Here is a 24,287-nt window from a genome sequence, read left to right as displayed (position 1 = left end):
GCCCAACACACCTGGAACCCCAGAGCAAACCATTTCTCTCTGCCCTGCTCACACGGGTCCATAGAGGGGCAGGAGTGGAGGGCGAATTTGAAAATGTCAAGAGACAGGGATTCTCACCTGCTCCAGAGCCATCTGTCACCCACATCAGGAACTTTATTGAGGCAAAGAAAGAAGCACAGGCTCGACCCAGTGACCTTCATCCCACTCAACTGGTACATTGTACTCCACAGCAGAAGAAAGGACCTTTCCACTGTGTTAGGACTCCCCCTCAGTCCCTGCATCCTGCCCTGGGGGCAGGTCCCCAGTTCCCTCTGCTTCTTGCTCCCTGTGCACCAGCACATGAGTTGGGGAGGACAGCACAGCCTCTCCTGCAGCCTGCACCCCAGTTTCTGAAGAGTCTTGGGTCTCCACAATGCCTGGCATGGTGAGCTCTGGGGTCTCAGGGATGGGGGGGCCCAGGTTCTGGAAGCTGTTGCGCACTCGGGTGATGTAGCGGCTGAGAATGCTGGCACCATCGGGAGGCCGGGGTGTCCCTCCTGCCTCCAGGGTCCGCCGCACACTGGCCACCTCGCTTTGCAGCCGCGATACGGTCTTGGTCAGCTCTGTCAGTCTGTTGCCCAGGTCTGGGGAGGCAGAGCATTGAGGGAGGGCTTTCAGGAAATGAGCCTGCTCAGTACTTCTACCCTCAGCAGAAGCCCAGGGATACTGTCTGGGGGGGTTTTAGGGAGGAGGACTGGGAAGACTTAAAGGGTCAGGTGGGCCGCAGAATCTGGGGCAGACGAATCTGAGTACTTGGCCTTTCTCCAACTTCTCCTTCCCAGCCCTCTCTAAACCATGGCTCTTTCTGCAGCCTGTCTGTCTTGCTATTAGCTGGGCACTTCCTGTCCAGCATGATACTTGACCATTGCTCCCTATACTGCAAGCTTTGCTTGTGGGTTGTCTCCCTCCAAGACACAGCCAGGAACAAGGGAGGGAACAGCAGCGAGTGCCAGGTGAATGAGTAAATAAGTGTAGGAGTGAGTGAGAGAATAAATGAATACAGGAACCAAGGCAGAAAAAATAAGTGGTTAAATGAAGTGTAGGAATAATACTCAAATGGGTCAGAAGGTCCACAGTGTGAGGGACCACATTGTGCAGGCCTCAGTTTCCAAGGGAAGGGTTCAGTGTGGCCACCTATAAGTGCAAGTGGGATGAGATTGTGGTCTGGGTGGGCAATTTATCTTACTCCATCAAGCAATAGGATTGGAGATGGACAGCTAACCTTTCCGGCGGGTCTCCTCGAACTCCCGCCGGGCAGTCTCTATGTAGCGCTGCACCAGAGCTTTGATGACACGAAGGCGGTAGGATCCTCGCTCTGCCTCCCCGGGCCCAGCCGCTGCCCCGGCCCCTGCTCCTGCCCCAGCCCCTGGGTTGGCCTGAAACGGGAAGACAGGAGGGTGAGGGAGATGCTCTGCCCCCAGCCTTCCTCTAATTATGTCCAACTCTGGCAACAAAAGACCAAGGAAAAGTCTGTGCAGACCTTTCTGTCTTTGGAGGCTGCAGACCTAGACTGTGGCATATCTCCATCTCACAATGGAGTCCTGGGAAGCAGAAGACCAAAAGTTAGGGAAAACCTGACTGAGAGAACCAGGGGTTGGAGGTGAAGGTTTGACGTGGGGGAAGGAAAGAACCCTGTACACATCCCCAGCATGCTGCTCTGAATTAAGAAGGGCTGTCAGGCCCAGCCACATGGGATTAGGGTGCAGATACTGAGAGGTAAGTGAGAAATTTAGATGCACACCCCTCCTGTCTCAGGTCTCTGTCAGACTGTTAATTTCCCAGCTGGTAGGCATTTAGCCTTGACTTTTTTATGTTTTTGAAAAACATCCTACCATAGCTTGGCACAGCTCACCTGAAGCTTAGAAGGTACCTGTGGATTGGGGGGAGGGGGACATGGACTTCTGTTTACATTGCATGACACAGGGTTAGAAATTTAGGAAATGGCCAGAGCCAGGAAGAGGGAAAGAGAAGGCGCAGGGGAGTGGGAACACATCTGCAGACAGACCTGGTGGAGAGTGCACGTAAATAGGTGGTGTGGGGAATGCAGTGGAAGCTGGTGTGAGGGGGACCAACAGCAAAGAGGTGAGGAAGGTACTTACAAAGGTGGGGATCGGGGGATAGTCTGGCTTCTTGGTTTTACAGCAGGAGCAGCAACAGCAGATGAACCGGAAAATTCTCCTAAGAGATTTTGATGGCGGGAAGGTTGGTCAGGGGACAGGACTGAGGAAATGGGGCAGATGCTGGGTGCTTGGGACTTGGGGGGCAGTGAGAGCCTTGAGGTCCTTACCTGAGAAGGTAGAAGAAGGCCTTGGGGGTGGGCAGGATGTTGAAGGGCACAGGCAGTGTCAGGCCCTCTCGGAAGTAGGACAGGTAGAGCTTGGAGCGAGCAAACTTCCACTCCACGTCAGCGTCATCCTGAGGCCCAGGAGGGAGGGGGCTGTGACACCCGGCCCTCTGGCTCACACAATCTGCCTCTCTTCCCCAGTCCTGAAACTTTTCATTCCCTACTGTGCCAACCACTCTCTTTTCCTTATCTCTAACCTTATGTATCAGCCACACACCCTGCATGTCTCCTTTCCTCCTCCTCCCATTCTCTTTTTTCCCTCTCACTTCTAGTTCCTGCTGAGCCTAACTCCAGCCTGGAAACCCTGCCCCATGCTCTTCCTTGCCTCTTCCCTCTCGTATCCCCATCTCCTCTCCCACATCGCATACTCCTCCAGACCACAAAGTGGAAAGAGCACTGCACTTGATGCCTGGAGACACTAACACCACTAAGACCCTCATTTTACAGAGGAGATTTTGAAGAAAGTCACAAAATAAGACAACAGCAGAGACAGAGCAGGAAACCAGGCGTCTCGGCTCTTGGCACCTTCGCGCTTCTCCCAGGATTAATCTGGGCCTCAGATTCACACACCTCAATCTTCTGGAAGGAGTTGGTGATCATGGCGATGAGCATGTTGAGCAGCACGATGACCATGACGATGGTAAAGATGCCATAGAGGGCCCGGCCCACGAATTCAGGCACCAGAAACTGAGGCATGTCTACCACTTTGTGTTCCTCCATGCCAAACATGGTCCAGAACAGAAACTGGAATGTCTCGTTGAAACTGGCCGGGAAAAGGATAGGACATGGGAATGGAGGAGGAGCCCGGGCTCCACTTAGAACCCTCCACACCCTCCAGGACTCAGCCAAAGGTGTTTTGTGTCTGTGGAGTCCATGGAGTCATCCTGGCCCAGACACTTGTCATTCTGACCTCCAACCTTTATTTATTTATTTAGTACCGGGATTGAACTCACGACCTCAAGCTTGCCAGGCAGGTGCTTATGCTGCTGAGCTAAATCTCCGGCCAACCTTTATTCTTTTGGTCAACCAATGTTTACTGAGCACATAGTGTCATAGGTGCTAAGGACATATGGGTAAATAAGACAAGTAGAGTCCCTGTCTCCAAGGATCTGTATTCTGGTGGGGAGGCGAGGTGGCCAGAAGAGACTGGCTTGTGTGAGGTAAGTGGGGATCTTGCAGAGCAAAACTGAAGATCCTTACCAGGGTCTGTGGACAACAGGAAGCTATGAGGAGCACTAAGCAGAGGCGGGATACCTGATAGATATTTGAAAAGAGCATTTTGTTAGGAAGGAGGTGAGTGCGTGAAGGCCTGGAGACCAGCTGAGAAACAGGTGCCATGGTCTAGGTGGGAGTGGATGGTGGCAGGGAGCACACTGATAGCAGTGTCCATGCCACCTCTGCCAGGATGGAAGCACTTCCTGAACCACTCTCCCTGCCTCCAGCAGAATGTGTTTATCATTTTCCTTCCTGTTAGATTTATTTGTGGACCCATCTTGTGTCCTCCATCTCAGCACCAGGTCAAGCAAAGATTACTGGAGCCTCATGCTGGGTTCTGGACGAGCCTGTCTCTTGTTACTTTGCCCTCTACGTTGCCCCAACAAAGTTCTTTGAGAAGCTAAACTGACCCAATCTGTGGTATCTCTGCTTGTCAACCTTCAAAGGCTCCTACTTACCCTCAATCACATGTCTACTGCACACCTGCCTGAGCTATTCAACAGAAGTACTTCCGGTATAACTCACAAATGAACAGCTAGGAGGGGCCAGACTTGCCCAACCAGCCTTGCCCGGCCACAGGGAAGCAATACCACTTGCATCCACAAACCAGGCTGGAATGTTACCGTCTCTGGCACTACACTTTTAACTGTGAAAGTTTAGTTCCTTTACAGTAATGGTGTGAAATTAGGCCAAGAAGTCAAATATTCTTTGTAAGAAGACACTTTCATATACACTGAAAGCACAAGGAAGTCTTGATCTTTATTTGCAGGACCAAATGAGGGTCCTCTACAATCACCATGAAACCATTACACAACTGCACTCATGAAGAACTTATGACTGGGCCATTGCTAGAAAGTCAGCAGAGTTCCCTGTACCTCCTCTGAAGTCCGTAACCCTTCCGGGAGGATCCAGGTTCCCCCTCTCTGTAAAGCCCTCCCTGGCCATCCATGACACAAAGGGGCTTCCCCCTGGGCACCCTCAGCATATGTCCTCTTTTCTCACAGCTCTTATTTTGTCAGACAGCTTATTTGTTCACATGGCTGTGAGAATAGGTCTGGGTAACTTCGCTTTGTGCTTCCACCACGGACAGGACCACCCACAAAGAAAGTGTCAGCATGTGGCTGGGAACTCAACAGCAAACCCACAACTGCCTGACTGTAAAAGTAATTCACTCTAAATAGAGCATGAATGACCAATCAATGAGTAAATAAACAAATGTAAGAATTTAATTATTGGCCTTACTAAGGAAAAATTCAGCATGGAAACGAATGACTTCAATAGATCACTCATTTTATGTTTTCAGACAGGGTCTCACTATTTTGTGTAGGCTCGCACTGAGTTTGTGGTTCTCCTGCCTCAGTCTCATCAGTGCTGGGATTACAGGTGTGCGCCACCATGATCAGCCAGGAGAAAGCATTTCTTTTTCTTTCTTTCCTGATATTCTCTCTCTCTCTCTCTCTCTCTCTCTCTCTCTGTCTCTCTCTCTCCCTCTTCCTTTTTGCCAGTTAGTAAACAATGAAAGCAGGAAAATCACCATCTGCAAACTGCCATTGCACCAACTGATACAGCTAAGAGCCATCCATGGAAAGCCACTGGGTGAGAGGCTGCCAGGGAGCAGTTTAGTGCCAACGTCTCAACCGTCTCTTGGTTGCTAAAGGGAGCTCTACAGCACCTCCGCAGTGGAAAGGTTTGCTAGGCCAATGGGCCTCACCAGTGGGCCACCCAGCCCTCAACGCCTCTCAGTGTGGTACAGGGGAAGGTGCACATCACCGACTAGGCTGTGCTCTTGCCCCAAGTCCTTGACTTGAGTTTAATTAGGAGGAAATAAATCCTAGGCATGAAATATAACCTGGTCTGCACTCAAGAAAGTTCACTTGTCATGCAGGCACAAGAAAGGTAGAGGGCATGTTCCAGATTAAAGGAGACTAAAGAAAATATGACAATAAACTAGGTGTGATGGTGCACTCCTGTAATCCCAGCACTCGGGAGGCTGAGGCAGGAGGCTCTTTGTAAATTCCAGACCAGCCTGGGCTACAAAGTGAGCCCAAGGCCACTTGGACAATAGGAAGACAAAAAGATAAAAAAAAAAAAAAACAGAATAAAAGAAATGTGACAATAAATGCAATACATGATTCTAGATTGGCTATGAGACTTAAAAATTAGTAATTTTTTGGCAATTGGGGGAATTTGAATAAGGGTTGCACAGTAAGTAGAATTCGTAACATTATTATGAATATTAAATTTCTTTTTTGTGTGTGTGGCTTGGGGATTGAATTCAGGGGCTTGTGTATGCTAAGCAAGTGCTCTATCACTGAGCTACAACCCTAGACCTTACATTTTTTTAACATGATGGTGATTTTATGGTTATCCTCTTAGGAGGCATCCTGAATTATTTAGGGGTAAAAGTGTCATGATATTTACAAATTTTAAATGTTTCAAAGGAAAGAAGAATAAAGACAATACTAGATAACCAGTTGTGGCAAAACAGTAACAATTGAATCTAGGTAAGTGGTACATGGTGGGAAAAAAATTAAAAGTTTGAGGAGGAGATGAGTGCATAAATGAACAAACGAGGGACAGAGTGAGTTAATGAGAAAATAAGCAAGTAAGAGAACTGAGTGACTAAATGAAGGAAAGAGACAGAGCGGTCAGGCTGCCGCCTCCTCTGCCCCACTTACTTGCCCAGCTGCTCCGTCTCCTGGTAGGGCACGTAGATATTGTTGAGGCCGCAGAGAAAGGCGGTCAGGATGATCATGAGGATAAACATGAACCTGGTAGGGGTGGGGTGGGAGGGTCAGAGCAGGCCTCCATCCTGGGAGAAGTCGGGCTCCGGGAAGAGAGAGATGGGGCCCAAGGGTCCCAAGGTGGCAAGATCACCTGGCTAAAGGGTGCAGCTCCCAGCCCCAGGTTAAGAACTGCACTATCCTAGAGCTGAGGAATCCAGGAGGGCAGGAGGAGAGTGTCAGAAAGGGGGTGCTCTGAGGAGGGACAGTTCACACCTGATCATGTCATCAATCATCCTGCCGATGGAGATCTGCAGAGTGCCCAGCGATTCGTGGGCCGGCAGAATGTAGGCCAGGCGGGTGAAGCTGAGCATGCTGGTGATGGCGAAGAGCACCTCGGCAAGGAACTGGGGATCCTCAGTGCGCCACTCGCTTCGCTCTGTGCAGGGTCGGATGGGGGAGTGGCTGAGAGCCAGGAGGGGTAGGGACTAGGGGACTGAGGGCTGAGTCATGAGGACACTCACCAGCAGTGGTGAAATAGTGGCAGATGGCACTGTCAGAGGCATCCCTGCAGGACACAAAGGCAAGCCCGGCAATGAGGAGGCGCAGGGCAAAGGCTGCCAGGTACAGGGACAGGATGACCACGTCCAGGAAGTTCCACCAGTCCAGGAGGTAGCTTCGCAGGCCCTCGATCCACACCTCCTTACACTCAAACCACAGGAAGCCTGGGGAACAGGCAGGGGTCAGGACAGAGTGGGGCAGAGCTTCCTAAGCCTTCTAGGTCAGAGGAGGATTATGGGGAGGGAGGACCTTCTTGTGGGAAGTGGGAGCTGAACATCCCTGGAGTGAAGCCAGTAAGACACAAACATGTACTCTATCCAGGTGCGACATGATCATATGTGGAAATAAACTCTGTGGATGCAGTTGCTTCTCAGGGCTGGTGTGACCTGCACCAAGGATCACAGGCAGCTGACACTTGGAAGTGAAGGGCACCTTCACTTGGAGTGAGGCTGCACTAGGAGGTAGTAGTTTACATCTGTTCCCTTTGCCCTCAAAAGATGCGGTATTTTTATACAATGAACTACTACTCAGCCATAAAGAAGGATAAACTTGAGGCTTTTATAGGTAAATACATGCAACTAGAAACCATTTTCATAAGTGAAATAAATCAGACCTACATGTGTAAACACATATTGTCTTGCTAGTGTAAGAAACTGAAAGAGTAAATAAGAACTAAAAGTTACAATAGATATGGTAAAAGGGAAAGAAATTGCTCAAAGGGAAACTGTATTGTTTGACCAATTTTGCGTGCCTGTATCTGGTAACCTGAGCAAGTATTTTGAAGATAACAATATGCAATATAAAAGTAGCTGTCAAATTCTTACCATCTTGTTTTGAAATCCTGTATTGCTGCCATTTTTATTGATGCTGTCATTTTGCTTTTGTTATTGTTCTTTGATTGCTTCTTGAATTTTTTTTTTCTCTTTAACATTAACAACCAAGAATATTGCTGTGATCTGAAAGGGCTCCCAATCAGCCTGCTCAGTGTCCAGGGCTCAGTGGAGCCTCACTTAGGGGTGGAAGGGTCGTGGGAGGGGTACCCATTAACAAGGTGATCTGGGCGCCTTGTTTTTTTTCCACTCCCTTCACTCACTGTCCCCCTGCCCAGAACACCCTTCACGTCCTTTGGAAGCCCAAGTCGCCCTCGTGACCCAGGTCAAACACCCCTTGCTCTGCGAGGCATTCCCAGCAGGTAGAGTGAGCCATCCGTCTGTGTTCTCCCCGCTCCATTCACATCTCTGTGATGCTATCACTGTGCGGCACTGCTGACTCTCTCCGTGGATCTGCCCTTTCCCTTAAACTTGGAGCCCCTCAAGGGCAGGGACTGTGTCTAATTCATATCCTGTGCCCAGTGCCCAGAACAAATTAAATCTGTATTAAACTCCTATCATATGTCAGTAGGGTGCTGTGGTGGAAATGACAGCCTAGTTCTGTCTAGTGAGGGAGACAGGCCAGTAGATACTTGGGGCTCAGAGAGAGCTTCTCAAAGAAAGTGACATTTAAATTGAGGCTAAGGGAGAAGGAACCAGACTGAAGGGGCAGCATGGAAGGGATTCGTGATATAAGAGAAACGAAAGAGCAAATGCCTGGAGATAAGTGGGAATACATGGTGTGATCAGAAGTATGGTGAATATTTTTTTTAAATTTTTAAATTGTAGGGGCTGGGGGTTTAGCTCAGTGGCATAAGCACCTGCCTTGCAAGCAGGCGGTCGTGAGTTCGATCCCCGGTACCAATAAAAATGAAAAAGACAAAAAAAAATTTTTTTTAAATTGTTACAGTAAAAGACACATTGCTTTTCTTTAAAATACTGCCCCTTGTTTCAAAAACATTAATTCCATCCTTGCCACTTTCTGAAGCAATTCTGGATGTCCTCTTTCATGAATGCCTTTAGCTGTGTGTTGTGGCTGCCTCAATGTCTGATTCAAAATATTTACCTGGAACAATCATTTTGACTTTGGAGAAGAGCCAGAAGTCACACAGGACCAGATCCACTGAATAAGGTGGCTGAGGACACACTAACTGTTTTATAAGGTTGCTTAGCAGCAGCATTTACTGTATTTTAAAACTACACCTGTGTACTGGGCATGGTGGAACATGCCTGTAATCCCAGACTTCGGGAGGCAGGAGGACTACCGTGAGTTCAAGACCAGCCAGGACTACAATGTATCTGAACTACACAGTGAGACCCTGTCTCAAAAAACTAAAAATAATAATAATAATTTTACCTTGTAAAAATGCTCATGAAAGAGATTTTCAGAGCCATGTGCAGTGCTGCATGCCTGAGATCCTAGCACTCAGGTGGCTGAAGCAGGAGGATCACTGAGAGTTTAAGGCCAGTCTCAGCTATATAGTGAATTCAAGGCCAGCCTGAACTATAGTGAGACCAGTCTCAAACAACCAAACAACAAAAACAAAAACAATAAAACAAACCAATCAGGAGGGCTTCTGGAACTGCTTCAGAAAGTGGCAACAACGAAGGGATAGGTGTGCTCTGACCAGAGGAATTATTTTGAGGGGAACTCAGTGCCTGTGTGTGAGATTTGAGTTCGATCCCTGGTACCCCCCAAATTACCATATTTTAAGGGGAACTAATGGCAATATGTCTTCTATTGTAACAAACGTTTAAAAATTCGAACACACCACATATAACATGGTCAGGAGCTATGATCAGTGCTGTATGGCAGGATGGTACCTTGTGTGGGGGCAGATGCCTGGTTAAATACGTGCTGACTTTATGGAACCATGTTTAACTTACCATGCACTCTCAGGGCTTCACTCACAGTAGGGCCTCAACAAACATGTATTGCCTGAATAAATGAGTTTTGTTCTATGTGCTTATAAGACTTTTCTTCCCTCACAGAACTGTGTTGGCTTCATCTCCACTCAGAGGTCAACAAATGTTTAGTAAATCATAGATGAGAAACTTTTCCTCTCGCGCTGCTCTGATTTGTTTCCCCCAAAGGTTTGTGGTCTGATTTTCTTTTGGTCGTCACCAACTAGCTTGGCACAGGATACTGGGCTTGGCATATTGGCGATCTGGGAGTTTGTTACCTAAGCTGGAGCTAAGTGGGGAGGACAGCAGCCCAGCCTGCTGGGCTGACCAGCCGGAGGCTGTGGACAGTGTGGATCTCTGGGCTTCTTGCACTACGTTTGCTGAATTGTTTGAGAAAACTGGGTTCTCATGAAGAAAAGAAAACCATGGAATGGATGAAACGTGTCAGGCATAGATGCGTTAGTCACCTGGGTGACAAGTTGAGCGGGTAAAGTGAGTAGAGTGTTAGTGTGTGAACATTCATAGACACCAGGTACTCATGACACACTGGACACAAACATGCACAGGAGGCCCTCAGCAGTTGTGAGAGTTTAAATCAGCTACCCACTGGTCACCCTCATGCCTGCTCCATATATTCTCCACCCAAAGAATGCACGTAAGATTCACAGCTGCTCATCAGGACAGCTGGCAAGCTCCAGCTTGCCCAGCCACACCTGCAGCACTGTTGCTCACTCAGATCAAGCAGTAGCCAAGGCAGCGTCTGTGCAGTTTCCTCCCAAGGACACCATGCCTATACCACTCATGGGTGCATGATCGAGCATTTCACTTGGTCTGTGAGCCTTTCTGCTGCACAACTCTGGGACGGTCTGTCGGGTCATGTCCTTGGGAGCTACCTTTCTACCAAGACAAGTCTCAATGGACCCTGTGGGCAGGTATCTCACCGTGAGGGGAGAGGAACCTCCAGAGCAGGTAGTGACTGGTACCAGGGAAGGGGCAGAATGGGTCCTTGCTCAGAGAGTCTGCCGCAGGGCAAAGAAAAGACATCTATGGAAGCAAAGTCCCCTCAAATTGGGGAGCTTATTATGAAGGACAGTGAGGGGCCCCTAAGGGAAATGCCACAAAGAGCCACATGTGTACCTGTGACCCAAATCATGTGCAGTGATGTCTCCCAGACAGTCTGGCTGCGGCCGCTGAAGGTGCTCAGCTGTGTCTCCATGGCCAGGGACTCTCCCAGCAGGAAGATGAGGAACCACAGGTAGGAGGCGGAGTGCAGTAGGAACTTCAGCACTGGGATCTTCAGCAGGCGGCCCAGCTTTGGGGAGAGTGGGAGGATGTGGCCTCAAAGTCCTGTGGTCTCCTCTGTTGGGAGCCCCGCTGGACTATTCCACCCACATGCGGCTCTGCTTTCCTCAGCTTCGCCCACTTGTATTTCCAGACATTTATTGAGAATGTATAAGGACCTATTTTTTTTAAACGGGGGATTGAACTCAGGGCCTTTACACTGAGTTACATCCCCAGCACTTCTTTTATTTACTGTTTATTTACTTGGAGTCAGGGTCCCACTCAGTCACTAAGGTGCCCAGGCTAGTCTTGAACTTGGGATCTTCCTGACTCAACCTCTCAGAGTGCTAGGGTTACAGGTGTGCACCACTGTGCTCAGCTGGGCCCCACACTTTCCTATCTGTTGTCTCCTTCACAACGAGATGAAGTGGGTGTTAGTCCCATCTCTTCGGGAGCCGACACGCACAGAGGTAAAGTGACTTTCCCTTAAGATTCTACAGAGACCAAACTCAAGCAAGCTAAAAGATACATTCTTCAATTTTACCTTAAATTGGCTCCTTCGACCACATAAAATAATGGTGGTCAACTAGCCAGGAACTTTGGCTGACAGCATCCTGAAACTGGTCCCCTTCATCAGCTTGCTTGGTCAACCCCGCAGTGACTTGCCTACGAATGTGGCTTGCAAACTCCAGGCCCCACCCACACCACTACTCACTGTGCCTTAGTTTCCCTTGTGCTGTGCGCCCTCCCTGCCCTCGGCCTTCTCCTGTGCCATTCCTCTTCCTGGACACTTTTCCCTGCTCCTCACCTGGTTATCAGAAACAGCCTTCATTTTGCGTTATATCCCAGGGCCAGTGCCTTAATGCCTTGCTCACAGTGGGGTCTCAAGGAAATACTTGCTAGGGGAAGGAGAATGGAGGAATAGACAGGGGATCCACGTTTGGAGGCAGATAAACTGAGCTGAAATCCTGACTGCCGTTTGCTGTGTGCTCTTGACAAAGAAAATAGTTCCCTGCGCCTGAGGGTCCTTCTCCCCATGGCAGTGATGCTTACCCTCCAGACCTACCTCAAAAAACTGCATGGGGACATTTGCTAAGCACCTAGATTTGGGGTTATGCCTAGCCTGTCATATGTAAGTGTTCACAAATGAGTGCTGCTTAATCTTATCCTTAGTACCCGGGACTTGGGTGCCAGCCAGTAGCCAATGCAGAGGAAGGGCATGGTGAGGAAGATGAGGAAGGCGATGAAGAGCTTCCAGATGGTGGTGCTTCCACGCCAGCCAGCCAGATTCCCACACCAGATGGAGGACAGGACTTGCTGGCAGATGGGGTGCGCTACAAACTAATCAGAGATAGAGCGTGAGAGGGGGCGCCCACCAGGCAGGGAGGACCAGGGGTCAGCTGGGTGCAGAGCCCTTACTTCCTGCCACAGAGGTTGAACCATCCTTCTTTTTGTGCAAACCAGCCAGCCCAGAAGAAGGGGGCACACTTGCCACTTAACCCTGGGTAGATCCTGCCCTCTCTGAGCTTGTCTGAGAAGGAGGAAGTGAACTCTGAAGATTGTCCTGGACTCCGCTTTCCTCAATCTAAGTCAGTCCTTGGTAGGGAGAACTCTCAGAGTTCCCTGCCTTCTTAGATTTTGGACAACAGTCTAAATCATCTCTTAAACTGGGCATAGTGGTGCACGCATGTAATCTCAGCACTTGGGAGGCTGAGGCAGGAGGATCACTGTGAGTTCGAGCCCAGCCTGGGTTACAAAGTAAGTTGAAGGCCAGTCTGAACTGCATAGTAATACCCTGTCTCAAAAAGACCAAACAACAACAATATCAAAACCAAAACCAAAACCAAAAAGCCCAAATTATTTCTTTGGTTTTTTGTTTTGAGACAGTCTTGTTGTGTAGCCCAGGCTGCCCTTGAACTGGTAGAGATCCCTTTGTTTCTTCTCCCCAGTGCTGGACTCACAGGCTGTGCCACCACACCTGGCTGAAGGGTTTGAAATCGGATGGGGAGAGAAGGGGGGCAGAGCAGGTTTTCTGTTTTGGAGGGGCAGGGCCAGAGGCGTCACTGTAAAGGAAAGGGTTGGCTAAGTTCCAGCTGGCTAGTCTACCTGAGAGTGGGTAAGAATAGGGAGTAAGGGCCAGTGGAGGCTGCAAATGGAGCATGTTTCAGTTTGGAGGAGGATTTCTAATGAGGCAGAAAATAAAAGAATCACTCAGTGTTCAGCCTGAGAGACCTACTCTACTCTTGCGGTGCAGAGTGAGCCACTGAGGTCTACTGACAGAACAAGGCTGGACTGAAGTCACTCTGCAGGGCGGAGCCAAAGCTCGAAGGCGGACTGTCCCAGCGTGAAGGAAGGAATCTGCGTAACACGGGTCCTCGGGTCCTCCGAGGGACTGGGCACAGGGAGGGGCGAGTGAAGGCGGAAGGGAGGGGCAGAGGCCTTCTCTTCTTGCCAGCAAGCGCCTAGACAAGAGTGCTCAGAATGGAGGTCCTGAGAGCAGGAAGAGGCATCCGGTGGGGCAGGGCAAGGGAGATGTTTAGAGTTGGGAGGGCAACGGGGCAGGGAGGGCGACAGGGCCCAGCTGACCCGTTTCTGGTTGTAGTTGACCGCCAGCCGCAGCCTTGCCAGGTTAGGGATTCCCTCCTCGAAGGCCTGGCCCAGGCTCTCAGTCTCAGGCTCCGTCTCACTGTCCTCCCCCAGGTCGTTGAGCACGGCAGTGACTTCACTCTGGTTCCGGCACATGCCCAGCAGCTCAAAGCCATAGTCCTGGCACAGCGACTCCAGAGCGATGTACTCAGGCTGTGGGGAGGAGGTCTGTGTCTGCCAGCCACCCTGTGCGTCCTGTGTGTTAACTCACCCCGCTCCCTCTCTGAGCTCTCCGGCCATCCCTTCCTGTACTTGGTGTCACTGGGCCATTGCTTTCTACCTCATCAATGCTTTTTGGTATGATGAGGTCTCTCGTGTCACCTTTTGCTTATCTGGTGGTATCTCTACCTCACTGTTAAGTCACTTCAGTTCTCTCTTTTGCCTGTTCTCGGTACTGTACTTCCCTTTCATAGGTCTTATTTTCTGAGCCCCCCTTTAACTTCTAATCCTTATACCTTCACTTACATTATAGGCAACCACAGTAGCAGTTTTAGAACATTCAGAAATGAATATGGTAGGTTACTCACGCTACCCTTGGCTTTCCTTGGGCCCTTTTCCCCAGAGAGGGTGTAAGCGAGGCTTTCCGGAGGCCAGGCTCCTCCTGGAACTGTCCCTCAGGTGTTGTCACACTGGGTCAGGTACTTGCCCTTTCCGGGCCTCAGTTTCTCTGCATTCCCGATCCTGCCCAGGGTGTTCTCTGCATTTACCACCTACTCTTGTTCCCTTCTGGCCTTTTCTGGAGCTACAGCTCTACTTCACATACTGTCCCTGTCACTTGCACCAAACCGCCCACCTCCGCAGCTTAAGCTTAACACCACCTCACCCAGGAAGCCTTTCCTGAGCACACAGCTGAGCCTCTCCTGACTCTTCCCCAGGTTTGGAAGCCCTCTGGGCACCATCTACAAAGGCACAGAGGGAAGTCCTGGGAGCGTCTCATGACCACAAGCTTGAGAGCCCCAGCAGCCAATGCTCTGGGTGAGACACAGCAGGTACTCCAAAGAGACTGCGTGTCATGTCTCAGTCTTCCCAGCTGCTTTTTTTTTTTTTTTCTTTTTTTTAGTACTGGGAAGCAAACTCAGGACCTTGTGCTTGCCAGGCAGGCGCTGTGTTGCTGAGCTGTATCCTCAGCCCTCAAGATGCTTTTCCACGCATTGTCTATGTTTTTTCCCTCAGACCCAAGGCACCTGGGGGGGGGGGGGACTGTGCCTGTCCAGTAAGTCTAAATGTCCCTAAAGTGACTGATTTCTGTTGTTAGAATAAAATTTCCCTTAGGGTGGGATTGTGACTCTGTCAAAATAGAGGTTTCCAGAAAACAAGAGAAGGCCTCATCCTCTCCACATTGCCTCCCACTTCCCAGAACACCCACCACAGGCCCAGTCTTGCTCCTATGGAAGAACAGATGCAGGGCCTGAGGTGGGCAAGCTGTGAGAAACTAACCTTAAACTCAGGCTCCTTGCGGGCCAGGCGCCTAAGCTCACGGCTGAGCTGGAAGGCGGCCAGCATGGCGTCTTCACTGGCCAGGGAGAGGTGGGCCCTGCTGGCGATGCCGCGGTAGGTGTTGATGCGGGACAGGGAGAACTTCAGCAGGTCGTAGCGGCGGGCGTTGCTGCACTCGAGGCAGGCACAGGAGACCGGGTGGGGCCGGGCAATGGTGTGGCCCTGCTCCATGAGCAGCTGTGCGATCTCATACAGGTCCTTCTGACAGGCCAGTGTGAGCGGAGTGACACCAGGGGCAAAGCGGGAGCCATCAATGGATGAGTCAAAGAAAGCCAGAGAGAAAGACCGAGTGTCAACCTTGCGGCCCTTCTCCCGGTCCAGCCGGGCTAGCAGGCGACGCACCACTGCTGGCTGGTTTGTGTCCACTGCCACTAGCAGGGCTTCGTGGATCTGCCGGAAGTCGAACTTGACATTGGCCAACAGCATGTCAGTGATGGCCTCGTGGCCCAGGCGGATGGCCAGGTTGAGTGCTTCTCTCCAGGAGCGGTCCTCGGCCTCTTCCACATTCCGCAGGGGCCCACCTGGCCCACCGAAGGTGGCCTCCACCCCTGCCTCCAGCAGCTGCTGCACAAGACCCAGACGCCCCTCCTGGATGGCACCCAGGAGTGGAGGTGGAAACTTGAGCTTTTTGTTCACAATCTCAGTCCAGTTAGGCTGTGCCTGGATGTAGGAGTGGACAGGAGAGGACCCTGAGTTCCAACCCGTTTTGTCTTAGGCTCTTAACCCTCTGTGCTCAGCCATCATTAATCTTCCTCGTCCCAAATACACACTGGCAAAAGACATCTGATTCACCATTTTATTGTATAGATTCCTATGTCAGGAAGTGCCAAACCTGTCTGGCACAGGGAGAGGAGGGCTCTTCCTCAGCTCAACTTCCACATCATGGGAACCCACCCACACACCATGGGGCCGCACGTGGGCACACAGCAAGGGCAGTTTAACAGGTGCACAGGGTCTGGCCAGGCCCCAGCTCCCATCTTGCTGACTTCATCTTGTAGCTGCTCATCACCTCTCTCAAGAGCAGATCCAGATGAATCCACTCAAGAGGGATTCTGGACTGCCCCCCCCCCCCTTTCCGCAGGGCATTTCTTCCCCAGTGCTGCAGACCCTTTCTTCTGAGACTCGCTCCCACCTTTGCTGTGCTTGTCTTCTGGCCCAGCCTTAGGGCTCCAGGGGCTCCTCCACCAACATGGTGATGCTACCGCCTGCCAGCAGCCCGGGTCTCCCTGCCACCCCTCTGGGCCAACTGATTATTTTGTTCATAGCTAGGAATGGGATTGGGGTAGGGGAGGGTAGGGGTGCAGAGCCTCTTACCGTAAGGGGGTCCATGGCTGCACCCACCTACGCAGGCAGGAACTGAAGGCTGAAATCCTGCTTCGTCTGCCTCCCTGAGCGTACCCAGCATTCCCTTTCTAGCCCATTCGACCCCGCCCTGGGCCCTCCCTTTGCCAGGACCAGCTGCTCCCCCTCTCCCTGGTACCCTGGGGACCAGAACTGTTAGCACTAGCACCATACAATGAAATCTTCTGGGAGAGGAGTATGTGGTTGCTCAAAGGTAGAAGTAGAATTTGGACTATCACAGCTTGAGGGAACCTCACACACTGAGTACCTCACTGTGCAAATGGGGAATGGGATTTGTCCAGTGCCCTACCGCCAAGCCTAGAATTATTCCTTAGTCAGCCTATCTGGTCTCTACAAGAGCTCTGTAAGGAGGAGGATGAAGGAATCTTTTTTTTCTTTATTTTATTATTATTTTTTGAGATATGGTCTCACTCTGTAATTCAGGTTGGCTTTGAACTCACTGTGTAGCCCAGGATGGCCTTGTACTGGTGACTGATAATCCTCCTGCCTCAGCCTCCCAAGTGTCGGGATTATAGGTCTGAGCCACTATACCCAGCCTACTATAGTTTCTCTTAAATTACTTCAGTTGTTGGTTTGAGACAAGGTCTTGCTGTGTAGCCTAGGCTAGGCTTGAACTTGCTGTGTGGTCCAGGCTGGCCTCAAACTCGCAATCTTTTTGCCTCAGCCTCCTAAGAGCTGAGACTCTTAAACATGCACAGGATACTTTTCTCTTTTTGAGTCAGGGCTCTCTCTATTGCTCAGGCTGGACCTGAATTCCTAGGTTCAAGTGATCTTTTTCACTCAGCCTCCCAAGTAGCTCGGATAAGACAAATTATTGCTAAAGTCACACAGCTGTTATCCAAATATAGCTAGTATAGAAGAAAGAACACTGGAAGTTAAATGTTTGGGATTCTGGGTATCAGTATCATGCTCAAAGCTCACTCTGGTCTCCCAGATCACCACAGGCTTTTATCTTTCAGGTAGTAGTTTTCATTTGACTGGGCCTCAGTTTTCCTTGCAGGAAAATGGGCACAAGGATGCATACCACTCACTAAGGGAAAGACATTCTGGTTAGTGTTCCAAGACCCTAGAGATCACCAATTGTACTCATAAGTTCCAAAGGTAAAAAAGACAGAGCTGTCCTTCGGAGAATTGGGTGCTATGGTGACAGAGCCTTGACAACTAGAAAAGGAGAGCAAGCTGGGCTCAGAGGGGACTTCAGGCAGAGTCCCAAGGGAACAGGTGGAGGGAGGCAGGGCGGGAGGCTTAGCATCGTCAGCCCTTCTCGGCTGTTGAGATCCGCTCTCCAGTCTTTGTCAAAGCCCGCCTGGCTCAGCCCTGAAGAGCTTCCCCACACACGCTGGCGTGTTCTTCCACTTCGCTTGCGGCAAAGTGCACCTGGCAGATGGGGCACTGGATCCAGGAAGCGGGCGGCGAGCTCTCGGGGGAGGACACCCACAGCACAGACGGGGATGAAGATGGTGAGGAGGAGGGAGGAGCTGCGTGAGGTGGGGAGGGCTCTCCACAAGTGGCAGCGTGCAGAGGAAGAATTTCAGCGCTGAAGGAGCCTGAGAGGGGGAGAAGGAGGTAAACGAAATTGGTCTTTGGACAGATGCCACCCCAAGAAGTCTGAAGGGCGTGTCTGCTGCCAAAATGCATCTGTTCTTCAGGAAATTTACCATGGCTGTCAAATATTTATCAAGTATCTGCTGTGCCTGCCAGATGCCAGGAGCTGAGGGGTGTGCAATGTCTTTATGGACCGTGGAGTCTGATGGTAAACACAGCTAGGAACAGAGGAATAGAGATTCAGAGCAGAAGGTGCACAGTGGGAACGATTGTCTGGGAAGATCAAAGCAGCCTTGGTAAAAAAAACAACAACAAAAACCAACCCTTTAGCAGGGTCTTAAAAAGTAAGCAGAATTTGGACAAGGAGGACAGAGTTAAGAACGAAACTGTCTCTGCCAGTGCTTCACAAGGTCTAGGGTCAGGGTCTCCTGAGGGTAGGGCCGCGTCTCCTCCCCGGCTTGGCCAACAGTGTGGGCGGTGCCCCCGACAGACTTCCCTTGAGCCACATTTGACTTTCAGTGCAGCTGCCGATGTGGGAACTGCAGAGAAACCTGAGGCCAGGAGTCCAAACCCAAACGTTTTTTGACAGCAGCCTCCAGATCTCCCATTCTTCCCTCAAGCAGTGTCTGGTGACCACACAGCCACCTCCTAGCTTACCTGCACAAATGGGGCACTGTCCCCTATCCTGGACGCCATTGCTTTGCGACTGGGGTCGGTGCGCTCTGTGCCTTGCTATTGGTGTGCCTCTCCTTTTTGACTGAGAGTTTGAGCTGGCCGGGGATCTGTGGAGAGCAACAGTCAACAACCAGCAGGCTGAGTGTGGTGGTGCACTCCAATAACCCTAGCATTTGGGAGGCTGAGGCAGAAGGGTCATGATGAGTTTGAGGCCAGCCTGGAATACCTAGTGAGTTCAAGGCCTGCTCGAACTGTATAACAAGACCCTGTCTCAACCCCCTCGCCCCCCCAAAACCCCAACTAAAACCAAACCAAACAACAACCAACTACTGCTGGGTATGGTGGCACATGCTTAGAATCCCAGCACTCTGGGAGGCTGAGGCTGGAGGATCCCAATTTTAAACCCAGGCAGGGCACCTTAGTGACACTCTGTCTCAAAGTAGAAACAACACTCACACACACAGAGGCTGAAGGGCTGAGAATGTATCCTAGTGTGAAGGTCCTAGGTTCAATCTCTGGTACCACTAAAAAACAAATAAACCAAAAACTAAAAAATAAGTCTGGCTATCAGTGAGAGGCTATATGGGTGGAAGGCGCCTAGAATCAGGACAAAGAATGTAGAAATTTAACATGGAAATTTGGGTGGGAATCCTGGTTTCTCACTTGATGTATCAGACTTGAAGAGGTCATTTAGCCTTGGCGTACCTCCAAACAGAGCGCCCCTTACTATTCTCAAATTTCTGGGGTGGTACTGCAGGTTGAACCCCGGGCTTCATACTCAACCTCTGAGGTACATCCCCAAGCCCTCTTTAAACTTTATTTTGAGATAGGTCTTGCTAAGCAGCTTAGGCTGGCCTCAAACTTGTGATCCTCCTACAGCAGCCTCTTGAGTTGTTGGAATTATAGGCATTCCTAGCTGTTCTCAGATTTTTAATCATTTTAAAAATTGAGTTATTATATAAATATCAGAAAATTCATCCTTCTAAAGAGTGAATTTAGGATATTTATCAGGTTGAGTGACCATAATTAATTCTAGAATATTTTTGTCACTCTCAAAAGAAACTTCAAAACTTTTTAGCAGTCACTCTACATTCTTCTATTCCTATAGTCCCTGGCAACCACTAATCTACTTTTTGTCTCTATGTATTTGTCATCTAGTCTGGATATGCTGCATAAATGAAATCATATAATATGTGTGGGGGCTGAGGATGTATCTTGGTGGTAGAGCACTTACCTACAATGTCTAGGGCTATGGGTGCAATCCTCAGCACTGTAAACAAAATAAAACAAAACAACACCACACAATAAACCCTTTGGTCTTTTGTGATTGATTTCTTCCATTTAACATAATTTTTTTTTTTTTTTTTTTTTTTGGTACTGGGGATCAAACTCATAACCTCACACTTGCTAGGCAGGCACTAATGCCACTGAGCTAAATCCCCAGCCTAACATAATATTTTTAAGGTTCATCCACATTAGGTATCAGTACTATATTTCTTTTTCATGGATGAATATTATTCCACATATAGATTAATAGCCCATTGTATAGGAATACTATACTTTGTTCATTCATTCATTATGTGACAAACGTTTGGTTTGTTTTAGATGCAGGTTATTATGAGTAATGATATTAAGGCCAAGCACAGTGTCTGTGTCTGTAGTCCCAGATACTGAGGAGACTGGGAGGTTCATGTGTACCAAGGAATTTAAATCCAACCTAGGCATCATAAAGACCCCATCTCCAAAACACCCAAGCCAAAATAAAAATAAAAAATATAAACATAAAAATGAATAATGCTGCTGTGAGCATTTGTCTGTAAGTTTATTTATTTATTTATTTTTGGTACCAGGGATTGAACTCATGACCACACGCTTGCCAGGCAGGTGCTTATGCCACTGAGCTAAATCCCCAGACCTGTCTATAAGTTTTTGTATGTTTTGAAAACCTGTGAGTATGTATCAGATCTAGAATTGCTGGGTCATATGCTAACTCTGTTTTTAAGAACTGACAAGGTTTCCAAAGCAGTTGTACTATTTTACATTGGCAGTGTATAAGAGTTCTAATTTCTCTATATCTTTGTGAATACTTGTTATTGCCCATCTTTTTAAAACTTTTTAATTATGGCCATCCTAGTGGGTGTGGTCACTGTTTATTTATTTTTTTCTGTCCTGGAAGTTGAACCAAGGGCCTTTGCACTGAGCTACATTCCCAGCCATTTTTTCTTTTATTTAGTTTGAGGTAGGATCTCACTAAGTCACTAAAGAGCTCAGGCTGGGTTTGAACTTGTGAAACTTGTGATTCTTTTGCCTTAGCCTCCCAGACACTGGGCAATAAATCTTGGCAGATTTATTTTGATGAAATCTAAGGGGAAATTGTCTTCAGATTCTGGTCCACCAGGTGCCTCCCTGCCTACCTTGAAGCCTAATGAGTTGTGGACAAGGCATTTTCTTCTCTACCCTTAATTCCAGACCAGGAGATCGAGGCCCAGGCCTAAGGTAATCCTGACCTAACTGAAACAAGAGAGGGGAAAAGGACAGCTGCAGAGGGTGCTAAGGTCTGGGGAGGCGCCGTGGGCCTGTCCCGATGACCTACTCACCTTTGGTCCTGCACTCTCTGTCTCTTCTTCCTGCCCCCATCATTCTCTGAGTTTTGCTCCTCTGCTCTGGGCTCTGTGTTGGAAACGCTCATTAAATCTAGCTCATTAACAAAAGACCTTTGCATAGACATCACTTCTCTAAAAAATATTTTTCTACCTTCGTTGCCTACTTCTTTCTGATTTTCCCTAGATCTTAAATGTAAACCTAGTCATCCTATTAGGCTTTTCCTTCAAACACTTATCACAGTTGCAGTTTTAAATTATGTGACATGGACATGTGTCTCTTCATCAGGATGGGAACATTGCTGTTTATTTACTGTGGCACTCCTGGCCCCACACCAAGCCTGGCACATAAGAGATGTTCAAGAAATAGCTGTCAAATGAACGATAACAAAACCAACAATCACTGTTTGGCTGGTTACTCAGAATTTATGAAATGCGTGGTTGAACATTTAATATATTTGAAGTACTTTCATACCTCCCAGTACAGGCCTCACCTGTACCCTCTGGCTGCCTGGCACCTGCGTCTGTGTGGTTGTTCTTTCGGTTTGCCAGACTGGCTGAAGGTGCCTTGCGGGCAGCAGAAAGCAACATACGAGCTGAACGCCCCAAGGCCCCTGGTTGAAGCTGCTTTAGGAAATCCTTGAGCTCTGACACCTCCTTGGAGTTCCTGCAGGGAAACACAGCATGTATTTTCGCTGGAAATGCAGATCCCATTCTGCTTTCCAAGTCAATGGCACTGAACCAAGAAAGTCAGTTTGACATACAGATAGGGCTGCAGACCTAGAGCCTGGAGCCTGGAGCCTGGAGCCTGGAGCCTAGAGCAGTGCTGGTGCACCTTTGTAAACTGCATGTAGCTAAACTGTAGCCCAAGCCTGTTTATTTACAGCAAAGGGCCAACACTGCAATTAAATCTGAATATGGAGGTTTTAGTTTTTTGGTTTGTTGAGATAGGGTCTTGCTCTGCAGTTCAGGCTAGCCTTGAACTCACTATGTAGCCCAGGCTGGCCTCAAATTTGTGCCAATCCTCCTGCCTCTGTCTCCTGAGTGTGGGATTATAGGTGTGAGCCACCATGTGTTGCTAAGACTGAGGTTTTAGTTTAGAAAAAAATAATTCTACATTAACATCTTTTATCTTACAAAAGAAAAACAAACCATAATAACACCGGTGCTGTAGGTTCACCAACACTGGTCTAGAGTATGTGACTGTTTGGGGAACCCAGGTCAGGCTTATGTGCCTGGTAACATGGTAACATAACATAGTAGCTTTCTTCTTCTAGGAAAAAGATATGAGATCTTTTCTCTTGGCAACTACGTACGTTGGGGGATCTGGGAAGAATGTCCTCCGGATAGAAGGATTAGCTAGCCAGGGGCTAGGACCAGACTCCTGATCATCAGAAGAGCCCTGAGAAGAGAAATACGGGATAGTAAGATTCACCACCAGGGGACACTCCTACCTAGGCGTTCAGCACAGTTAACCTGTGAATGTCTCTGCTGTGACCTATGTGTGACCTATCCGTCGGTATGTGCAGACTCTCGAGTTCTAAGAGCTGAGATTTTGTGATTTTGCATACTTAGTTCCCTAATGCTGAGAGTTTGGGCATGATCCTGCAAGCTGCCAGGGAGAATATATACTACTGGGAAAAATAGGACTGTGGAGACTGATGTCATGTGCAAATTTTTGAAAACTCTCTGTCATATACTTTAGATTTGCACATGTACAAAACTTATGCAGATAGGTACTCAAATTACTTTTGTTTTAGAGTTATGGATTAAAAACTGGCGGTCAACTTAATACCAGCTGCGTTAAATCAGGGTGGTGCTGAGTGTAGATGGCCCACCTGAGGAAAGTTGCTTGCACAGAAAAAGAAACGAGAAGAGGAAGAGCATGGCATTGTGGGTTCCCCTAAGTGCTGTTGTTTGGAGCCACTGGTTCTCTGGAAGAGCTTGTCATATTAGTGCCTCTGATAAGAACTCAGCTGTTATCATTGGAGGCATTCGGGACCTTGTTGCCAAGAAAGGCTGCGGTCCATTTTGGGGGGGCTTTGGTCCTTACTTTTGAGCATCACTTCCTGGCTCCTGAAGGAAAGATGTATGCTAGTTAATCTCCAGGAGAAGTCTGTCATGCTGGCTTCCTGACACATACTCAGCTGTTCTCATTGTCAGAGGATCTCAGGACCTCAATGTCGCTGAGAATGACTGTGGTAGTTTTCAGGGAAGCCCGTGGTGCTTACTTTATCACTTCTTGGCTTTAGTACAGAACCCTCGTCCTGCTGGCATAGATCCTTTGCCCCACTGGCATAGACTTTGTAGCTCCCACTGCTGACCTCTGGGACTTCCCAGTGTGCAGATCCACGGGACAGACTTGCATTGGTCACTGCTGGAGGCTCTGGGTTTTCAGCTGAACTCATGCAGGTTATTGCCATGGGATCCAGGCCCACGGTTGGATTTTCTAGGTCTTTAGTGTTGGACAGATTTCTTGCACTTCTTGTATTTAATTAACTCTTGGGTGACTATTACAAAATAATACTATAGATGATCTGTATTGTATGTAATTATTTTTCTTGCAACCCCTAACTACAACATACACCTTTGTGAGAAACTAACAGTATGTATTTTTGTACATATACACATAGTTCTACTTTGAACTATTTGGGGTCATTTTACTATTATTGACTTCTAAATATTATTTAATAATATTGTTTAATTTCCAGGGTGTTTATTTTGTGAACAGCTGTTTTGTCTGCTACTAAAAAACCTATCAGTTTTAGCCATCACTTCTAGTCATCTACAAAGAGATGTGTAAGAGTGTATGTATGTATATATGGACACTGCACAATCATCTCTACATAGGTTTTTATTTATGTGGTACATTATGATTTCTTAATTTTTTGTCAAAATTCAGTTTGTCTGTCAGTATTTCCTTTGCATTTCTCCAAATTTGCTTTTCTCCTTAAAGTAGTATATATATTTTTTTCCGGTACCAGGGATCGAACTCACAACTGCGCACTTGCAAGGCAGGCACTTA

At 48.7% G+C, this 24,287-nt stretch overlaps 2 protein-coding genes across 11 annotated transcripts in view; both read right to left on the bottom strand.

Annotated features, from left to right (window-relative positions):
• Positions 1–130: 130 nt before the first annotated feature.
• Positions 131–15,985, bottom strand: LOC100715102 (short transient receptor potential channel 2). The gene is made up of 13 exons (XM_063255609.1): positions 15,979–15,985; positions 15,021–15,790; positions 13,524–13,736; positions 12,114–12,278; positions 10,794–10,968; positions 6,846–7,046; positions 6,598–6,760; positions 6,277–6,369; positions 2,954–3,146; positions 2,327–2,454; positions 2,139–2,217; positions 1,262–1,415; positions 131–623 (listed from the first exon to the last, which is right to left on the bottom strand). Exons 1-13 carry the CDS (start codon positions 15,983–15,985, stop codon positions 256–258), a joined length of 2,709 nt encoding a protein of 902 aa, XP_063111679.1. The 3' UTR covers positions 131–255.
• Xndc1n (XRCC1 N-terminal domain containing 1, N-terminal like) overlaps positions 15,863–24,287 on the bottom strand; it is a 22,627-nt gene continuing 14,202 nt past the window's right edge. For 5 of the 10 annotated variants that reach the window (XM_063256574.1, XM_063256576.1, XM_063256570.1 and 2 more), the window contains 6 exons: positions 22,579–22,664; positions 21,757–21,929; positions 21,260–21,332; positions 19,897–19,932; positions 18,645–18,769; positions 15,863–17,989 (listed from right to left, as the gene is read on the bottom strand). In XM_063256574.1, the coding sequence (XP_063112644.1) occupies positions 17,754–17,989; positions 18,645–18,769; positions 19,897–19,932; positions 21,260–21,332; positions 21,757–21,929; positions 22,579–22,664 (729 nt within the window). In that variant the 3' untranslated portion in view covers positions 15,863–17,753. Of the gene's footprint in view, positions 17,990–18,644; positions 18,770–19,118; positions 19,187–19,896; positions 19,933–21,259; positions 21,333–21,756; positions 21,930–22,578; positions 22,665–24,287 lie in introns of all 10 variants that reach the window. The other 5 variants (XM_063256571.1, XM_063256575.1, XM_063256577.1 and 2 more) reach the window with 4 other exon arrangements.

Source organism: Cavia porcellus, unplaced genomic scaffold, assembly GCF_034190915.1.
Source record: "Cavia porcellus strain 051 isolate PalLab524CR breed Dunkin Hartley unplaced genomic scaffold, mCavPor4.1 scaffold_9, whole genome shotgun sequence".
In the NCBI taxonomy this organism is placed as follows: domain Eukaryota; kingdom Metazoa; phylum Chordata; class Mammalia; order Rodentia; family Caviidae; genus Cavia; species Cavia porcellus.
Note: the sequence above shows the minus strand (reverse complement) of the source record. Positions and strands in the feature narration are given on the sequence as shown.